General features: G+C 21.4%; 1 protein-coding gene across 1 annotated transcript in view; it reads left to right on the plus strand.

Moving 5' to 3' along the window:
- Positions 1-6,172: 6,172 nt before the first annotated feature.
- Positions 6,173-9,260, plus strand: part of Bm5098 (zgc:73290 protein, putative) — a gene marked incomplete at both ends in the record, with an annotated part of 10,420 nt that continues 7,332 nt past the window's right edge. The window contains 5 exons of the mRNA XM_043081366.1: positions 6,173-6,456; positions 7,040-7,139; positions 7,387-7,581; positions 7,818-7,959; positions 8,192-8,338. Of these exons, the coding sequence (XP_042937300.1) occupies positions 6,173-6,456; positions 7,040-7,139; positions 7,387-7,581; positions 7,818-7,959; positions 8,192-8,338 (868 nt within the window). The remainder of the gene's footprint in view (positions 6,457-7,039; positions 7,140-7,386; positions 7,582-7,817; positions 7,960-8,191; positions 8,339-9,260) is intronic.

Raw genomic sequence — 9,260 nt, forward strand, 5'->3', positions numbered from 1 at the left:
AAGAAAAAAATGAAGAGAGAGAGAGGGAGAGAAAGAAAGAAAGAAAGAGGGAGGAGAAAAAAACAAATTGATTGATAAAGTAAATTAATGAATGAAATAAGTAAACGAATTAACAATCATTATTTGCTTAAACACTTGCAATTTTTATAAAATTTTATATGAATAATTATTCTTTCTTTCTCTCTCCTTCCTTTTTTTTCAAAGAATTTCCCTTTTTTCTCTGTATTTCTTTGAAAAAATTTTCAAATTTTTAATAGTAGAAAAAGTGAAAGAAAAAAAAATGAGAAATTTTTATGTAAGAATTATTCATATTATTTTTTCATTTGTTCATTTCATTTACAAAATGAAATGAAAAATTTTTAGAAATAACAAAAATTTTGTTTTCTAAAAAAACAAAAAAAAAAAAAAAAAAAACAAAAACAAAAATTGAAAATAATAGGTTGGTGAAATTTGAGTCATCTCTTGCTTTTAGCATTGATAATGAATAATGATACCAGCTAGCATCCCTGAAAGCATACATTCCTATATCTGATAATGATAACGATGATAACGATAATTTTGATAAGAATGATGATATTAATAATAAAAAATAATAATAACCAACTAATTGAAAATTCAATTCGATCAATGTATTTATCATTTCTCTTTTTTTTCATCTCAATTTGAATTTAAAAAAAAAAAAATTGATTCATTCTAATATAACAAAAAAAAAAAAAAAAAAAAAACGAAAAACAAAAATGATTCAAAATTTGTCATAAATTATGATGATATAAAATGTAATCAGAAAACATTTTTTTTTTTTTTGAAATTTGCATCATAATTTCAAAAATAAAAGAAATTTTAAAAAAAAGTTTGCTAATTTTTTTCTTTCTGTTCTTTCGTTTTTTTTTTCACTTTCATATTAATATTTGTTTTGTTTTCATTTATATTATATAGTACACTTATTTATTTATTCTTGAAAAAATATGATTCAGTTTTCTTTATATTATTATATAATAGTTAAATTATATATTATATAATGGTTAAAATAATAAATTAATTGAAGTTTTTTTTTTCTTCTTTTTGTCTTTATTTTCATTTTCAATTAAACTTTTTTTTTTAGTTTTTCATCAATTCTTAATTTAATATTTATTTCATAATTAATAATATAACTAATCATTTTCAAAAAAATAAAAATAAAAACAAAAACAAAAGAAACACAATGATTCTCTATAATATTTTATTTACTTAAATTTTGATAGTATCAAAAAAAAAAAATTTCATATATTTCTTTCAATTTGAAATAATTAATAATTCACGAAAGGCAATTATAATTTCTTTTTTCTTTCTCTTTTGCTTTAAAAAAATTCGTTTAAATTTAAAAAAAAAAAAAAAATTAGCATTTCTGTTTTTCTCTCTCTCTCTCTCTTTTTCTTTTCTTTCCTTTTTTTTTTCCTTTTAAATTGCATTTTACTAATTTGCTATTCCATTTTGCATATTATATAAATTCAAAAAAAAAAAAACAAAAATTTTTGTTTTCGTTTTTGATTTGTGCAATTTTTTCTTTTTTTCTTTTTCCTTCTCTCTTCTTTTTTTTTTTTTTTTTTTGTTGTTGTATGGTTAAATTAAGCTATGCATAATTCATGAAGCAAATTGACAGATAGAATTTTTGTATTGTTAAATAAAATAATAACACTCAAACAATGATCAATTTCCCCTGCCCTTCTAACTTTACCCTTCTTTTTTACCCTACTTACCCGCGTTTTTCTGCTCCCCTCCCCACCATTTCATACTATAATTATAATATATAATTACTTAAATTAAGTAAACAAAAACATATTTACATAAATGATTGAACGATTGATTGACTGATCACATTAATCAATCAATTAACTATGCTAAAATTTTCTAAAATTAAAAAAAAAAAAAAATATTAGATTATAACAAAATTTGTAATTATTTGCTGTAAAATATATTTGATAATTTTTAATTATTTATTATTTTTTAAATATTTAAAATAATGAAAACTTATTAATTTTTCATAATAAATATATAAATATGTGATATATAATGCAAAATAAATTGATGCATGAATTTTTATTTTTATTCGTTTCCTTTTTTTTTTTTGTGAGATTATAGATTATAAAATAGAATTTTATTTATTTCTTTCTAATTTTTTTTCTTCTTTTTCTTCCTGTTTTTTTTTTTCGTAGTGAAGGTTAAATTTTTGTAGAAATTAAATTTTGTTAGAATTTCAAATTTCATTTTTTTTTTTTTTATTACGAAGTAATAATTTGCTGATATTTTATTGAATTATAGCAATATTACAATTATTTCTTTTGTTATGTGAAGTATGTTTGATTTTATAGTAAAATTATTTGATAATTTATTTTTTTTTTATTTTTTTTTTAAAGAAAATATTTAAAATAATGAAATTAAAAAGGTTTTTAATAATAAACTATTCGAAGAGTATAATATAGATGTAAATATTACTTTATCACTTATTATCTTATCATTAATTGTTGGATGTGAATGTCAACAATAGTGGATTAAAATTTAGTTTAGATTGAATTATTTGCAGTTATATTTTTAGATAGCCATAATGTGATAAAAACAATTAATGATTAATTAGCTGATAATAATTCATCAATTTTTCTTTTTTTTTGTGTAATGTTTACTTTGTTATAGAAATAGATTTTTTTTTCATTTTATTGTTGTATTAATACTAATTAATTGCTAATTACAGTTGCACAAAAATATATTATCATATAAATATATGTTTATTTGATAAGCAATATACCTTATCAGTAATTTAAATTAATTCTTATTCAATAAAATATTTTTAAATTCTATAAAATTTACCACACATAATCCTCTTATTATCACATATTTACTATTTTATTATTACCTTATTATAATTTTAATAATTTTAGCAAATATTTCATCTGTTGCGATTAGAGATATTAATACTAAAAAAAAAAAAAAAAAAAAAATGAATTAAAACATTAATTAAAATGTTTAATTAGAATAAATTGTAAAATATAAATTTTAGGTTTAAAAAAAATGTTTTTTTTTTATTTAATAAATTTCCGTATTTTTGCAAATGAAAGAAAGGAAAAAAATGAATTTTTAGATTAGATTTTACTTAAAATCAAGTCTAGACAAGAAGATCAAAGCACACAGATCAGTTAAATGATGAACTAAACCGGTTGATGAAGAAGAAGAAGAGAGGAAGAAGGAAGGAATAGAAGAAGAAAAGTGGTTTTCCCTCTTTTCCTCATTCCGCTTTTAACCTTCTTTTCATCAATTTACCTTTTTTTTTTTTTTTTTTTCGGCTTATACCTTTACTGATAGAAACTTTATTGACAACCGGATTTTACCTCTTTCCACTTTTCCTACCTTTTCTATTCCTTTTCTCATTTTTTTTTTCGCTTTAACTTTTAATTCATTATTATATCATTTTCCGGATGAGGAAAAAGGGTTATCATTAAATTATATTGATAATAATTTTATTTACACAATAATTTTTTATTTACAATAAAATAGAGAGAGAGAGAGAGAGAGAGAGAGGAAAAACAAAAAAAAAAAGAATATTGGTGTTATTTAATATAAAAAGTAAGGTTAATTTACTTACTTAAAATTATTGAAATTTATGATAAATAAGTATTGACGTAAATATTATAATTTGAAAAAAAATTTTTTTTTTCTTTTTTCTTTCTAGAAAATATAATTTTTTTTTTTTGTTATTTTATATTTTTTTATGCAAAATTTTTATTTTTAAAAAAAATTGTTTTATTTCTTTAATATTGTTGCAATGGATGAAATGAATTTGCATTTATAAAAATGAAAATTAGAAAATAATCAAAAATTTTTACAAAATATTGGATTAATCATGTATTTAAGATTAAATTTGTTTATATGTTCGAATAGCATAGATTTGATAGCATTGATTCTAATTCTAGTAAATTGTTGACTTTGAAATTTGCATATTTAATAATAATCTATTATTGTTATCATTATTTTTGATGCGATATTAGCAGTACTGTGCATTGTTGACATTTTAATTCAAATAGTTAAAATATTTACTGTAATTAAAATCATGTTTGTTGAAAAAAAAATAAAAAAAGTCATATCATTATAATAGTAATAACAATAGTAATTTATAATAGCAATATAACAGGAATAATAATAAAAATAATAAATAGTATTAATAATTGATTAATTGATCAAAAATTTGATGTTTAACTTTTTTCTCAAACTTTTATTTTATTAAAAATTTTTCTTTCCTAGAAAATATGACCATAATTTATAGCATAAAACAGTGAAAAGTTTTGTTTTATTTATTTATTTATTTTTTTTAATTATTTTTTTCTAATTTTATAAGAAATATATGTTCTTTTATTATATTGCATAAATAATTATTATAAATTGTACAAATTTTTCTCACAATTTGAAAATCGTTCAAAAAAGAAAAACAAAAAACTTTTTTTTTTTTTTCATTCTTTCTTAATAAAAATCTTTTTGCAACATATATGGTTCAAAAAATGATAACAATGAGAGGGAAAAAATTACTGAAAAAAAAAAGCAAAAAATCGGGAATGGATTATCTAAAAGAAAAAAAACAATAATTTAAAAAAAAAAAGAAGTGATTTGCAAATATTTCGATAATCATTTTACAAAATTATCATAATGATTCGTAATCTGATATCTGATATGTACAGATAAATTAACAGCTAAATAAATATAATAAATGTTTATTATCTAAAAACTAATTCATCCATTTCTGTTTAACTTTTTGTCTTTCGTTCAAACAGCTGTTAAAATATTTCTGGACAATTTCATTCATTTTTGCTTATCTTTTTTTCAAATCATACATGTATATTATTGCAGCCTTTTTTTTCCTCTATTTTGTTATTATTTTTTTTTATTAGACTAATTTTAATTTTAAATAATTTATCAGTTTTTATTAAATAATTCTTGGTGGATTTTTTTTCTTTTGTTTAGATTAATTTTAAATAGTTTATTAGTATTAATTAATATTTTGTAGAATAATTTTAATTTTGAGTAATCTATTAGTGATATTAATCACTTAATAATAGTTAGTTAATTAATACATTTTATTAAATAATTGTGAATAGAAGTAAAAAATTTTATTTTTTTTTTGTATTGAATATGATAAAATATGTGAAAAAATATGACAGATTTAATTATGAATTAATTATTTTTCCTATCTGACTTTATTAATTTTTTTTTTTTTTAAATTTTCATTTCTTACTTTGAATTAAGAAAAATTTAGAGAAATTTTTTTTCTTTTTTTTAAAGTTAAGCTCTTTCTAACAAAATGAATGACATCAGATTAGAATCTTCAAAAAAAAAAAAAAAAAGATAAATTATAAAATGTGGCTATGTATGCTAATACGTGCAATTAGGATGATGATAGTGATAATAATGATAATAATCATTGATAATGCGATTATATCAAAATGATATTAAAATTTATTACTAATCACTGAAATTATTGTTTGTGATTGATTGAATTTGATAAGCAATGCTTCGAAGTGATAACATCAAAAGTTACACCTTTTCTTTTAAATTTTTAATCATTTCTTCATCTATTTGCTTTAGTCTTTTCAGTATAAAGATTAAAATGTTCAGAGATGATAAAGAATAAAAAAAAATGGAAATAGTTTTGTCTTTTATCACTATCTTATTTGATTATTTCATCTCCAATATAATTGAAATATTAATTGTATCAAATTTAAATTTTTTCTATCAAATTATATTCCTAACTTTTTCTGGATTAAATAATGCTAAATGTAATTACTTGCATAATTTATTTTTCTAATAAATTTAAGCTAAAATGTTATCAATTAAGCATAAACTTTATCATGCAATTAATTACAAATATGTGAGAATTTTAATTTACGCGAATAATTCAATAAATTGTATAAAATTTAGATAAACGAAAATTTTCAAAAAGTCTTTTTTTTTTTTCACTAATTTTTATTTATTTGAATTTCAGGTCATGCATATTAGTTGAAAAAAAAATAGTCAGCCTAGTATTCGTATTTCAGATTATTTAAAATATCTGAAAATAAAATTTGCGCTCAAAGTCAAAAAATCACTGATTCATTTTCATACGGAAAAATTTCCGCTTCGTATATTATTATTATTATCTGTATCGTCATATTGAATGAATCCTAACGGTATGCTTGCAACAATGAATGGTGCAGCAGCTGCGGCGGCAGCTGCGGCAGCTGCCGTAGCACATAGCGGAAGTGGAAGCGGACCAAATGGTACCGTTAGCGCAAATGGTACTGGAACAGGAATAGGTGGTAATACCGGCGGAACAACAACAAAAATTGCTGGACGACAACACTGCTTCCTATGCGATCTACCTCGTTGGCCATGGGCTATGTGCAATGATTACATGGAACCTGTTTGTCGCGGTTGTGTCAACTATGAAGGAGCTGATCGGTTCCATTTTCAATTATTTTAAATTTGTAAAATGAACTTTAGAAATGACATAATTTTATTAATAAATTTTCTAATTACCAAAATTTCATTATTGTTTTAGCTACATATGCAAGAAATTTAAGAATGATTAATAATTTTAATTTCAAATCAATCTCAACTTTTTTTTTTTTCAAATCGTTTATTTGTCCTATATCTTCAAATACAGTGAAAAAAAGCTCTTTGTTTCAATTTATATATAAAGAATATTTCTCTTTTTTTTTGAAAATCTTAATTGGCTTATTAAAAATTCAAAATTACTTTAATACAGCAACAATAAAAAATAATTATTATTAGCTTTTTTATTGCTAACATTTCAGTTTAAATGGAAATGAAAAAAAAAAAAAAGAAATCAAAAATAATAAAAAAATATTATTGATGAAAAAAAAAAAGCAAAATAAAACTAACAAAAATTTGATGGAAGTTTTTCTTTAAATTGATTTTTTTATCATAATAAAATGTATTAAACTGTGCAAAAAAAAAATTCTTTATTTTTTACTTTTTTTGTTTTCTGACTTTTTATAATTTTCCCATCAATAATTTATAGGATAGAAAATGTAATTGAAAATGCACGTCAATTGAAACGTGTTCACGGTTTTCCGGTAGGTGAAACTTCAACAGCAATTGCTAACCGAAATTTATCGCAGGTAACTTTTTGTTTTCATTTTTCATTTTTTCAATTTATTTTTACCTGATTTTATTACGGTTATTTTTTTCCCTCCTCTTTTTCTTGGAATTTTAATGAATTTTTTTTTTCTCAGACAACAAAATTCAGAATCCAAAAATTGTTACTATTGAATGAATGATTGAATTAATAGTTTTTTATAAAAAAAAAAGAAAAAAATGTATAAATATTTGATTGCATTTTTTTTTTATTTTTTGTTTTTCATCCAGAAAGAATGTTTAATGCAAGCTGGTGCCGGCCGATTTTCTCCGGCTGTAAATCGTGGTGTCAATCCGGTTACCGTACCACCACCAACACCAGTTGTACAGCATCAACAGCAACAGCAACAAGCAGTTGCTGCAGCTGCAGTTGCTGCTGCAGCACAAGCTCAAATGCCACAATTACCGCTAAATCAATTAACCGAAGTTAGCATCAATTATTATTATTATTTAGTGTCTTCATTATTACTATTCATTGTTTATTAATATCATTATTGTTGTCATTATTATTATTATTACTATTATTATTATTCTTTAGTGTTTTTTTTTCCTTTTTTTGAATTTATGGTAAAAAATAATTTTTCACTTTGTTTGGATTATATCCATGAGTAATTTGCATAAATTTCAACTTTTAATTTAATAATTATTGTTTTTTTTTTCAGGCTTTGGTACAACAACAACGGTTTATTTCTTTAGCTGGTAGGCAACCTGGTCAATTTACAGCTGAAGATTTGCATGCTTTACAACAATTGCAACGACCAATTCATCTTCAAAATTCACTTATGCAACATGGCCTTCCGATAAGTAAAATTTTATAGAATTATTCTTTTCTATTCATTTTTTTTTTTTTTTTTTTTCTATGAAATATTTATTTCAATTAAGAATTTCAATTAATTACGAAGTTTTTGATTCAAATTTTCAATTATTCGAAAGAAAAAAAAAAATTTTTTTTAAATATATTTTAAATTAATTTATGAATACTATCATTATTATTGATTCATAATTTTTTGTTTTATTGTTTTTGAAATAATTTTAGGTGTTTTTCCAAATTTGGTAACAAATAGTGTAGCAAGTTTGCTACCACCAAATGCATCACTTGCAGCTGCTGTTGCAGCATCTCGAAAACGTGATCATGATTCATCTGATGATATCAAACCTGATGTTTATGGAAAGGTACAACGTGGTAAGTTTTTTTTTTCTTTAAATACTTTAATTACTTTTAATTGATTCTATTACTTATTAGTATTATTATTTTTTGCTATATTTTATTTGAAAATTTGGTTATTAAATTATTAATCTTAAAATTTTATTAATTAATCTAAAGAATCACAAATATATATATATTCTTATCACTATTAATTTGTGAATGACAGAGAAAGAATGAAGATGAGAAGGTGAAGGAATGATGAGAAGAAAGATGATTAATGCGTAATGTCTTTTTGTAGTAGACATTTTGTCTCCAAAATTGTTCTAATTCACTCATTCATTTCATTCATTTATTCATTTCATTTCATTTCATTCATTCATTTCATTTCATTCATTCATTCATTCATTCATTCATTCATTCATTCATTCATTCATTCATTCATTCATTCATTCATTCATTCATTCATTCATTCATTCATTCATTCATTCATTCATTCATTCATTCATTCATTCATTCATTCATTCATTCATTCATTCATTCATTCATTCGTTTCATTCATTCATTCGTTTCATTCATTCATTCATTCATTCATTCATTCATTCATTCATTCATTCATTCATTCATTCATTCATTTATTCATTCATTCATTCATTCGTTTTCATTCATTCATTCATTCATTCATTCATTCATTCGTTTCATTCATTCATTCATTCATTCATTCATTCATTCTTTCATTCATTCATTCATTCATTCATTCATTCTTTCATTCATTCATTCATTCATTCATTCATTCTTTCATTCTTTCATTCATTCATTCATTCATTCATTCCATTTCATTCATTCATTCATTCCATTTCATTCATTCATTCATTCATTCATTCATTCATTCATTCATTCATTCATTCATTCCATTCATTCATTCATTCATTCATTCATTCATTCATTCATTCATTCATTC

The sequence above is a fragment of the Brugia malayi genome (genome assembly GCF_000002995.4).
Source record: "Brugia malayi strain FR3 genome assembly, contig: Bm_v4_Chr4_scaffold_001, whole genome shotgun sequence".
NCBI lineage: Eukaryota > Metazoa > Nematoda > Chromadorea > Rhabditida > Onchocercidae > Brugia > Brugia malayi.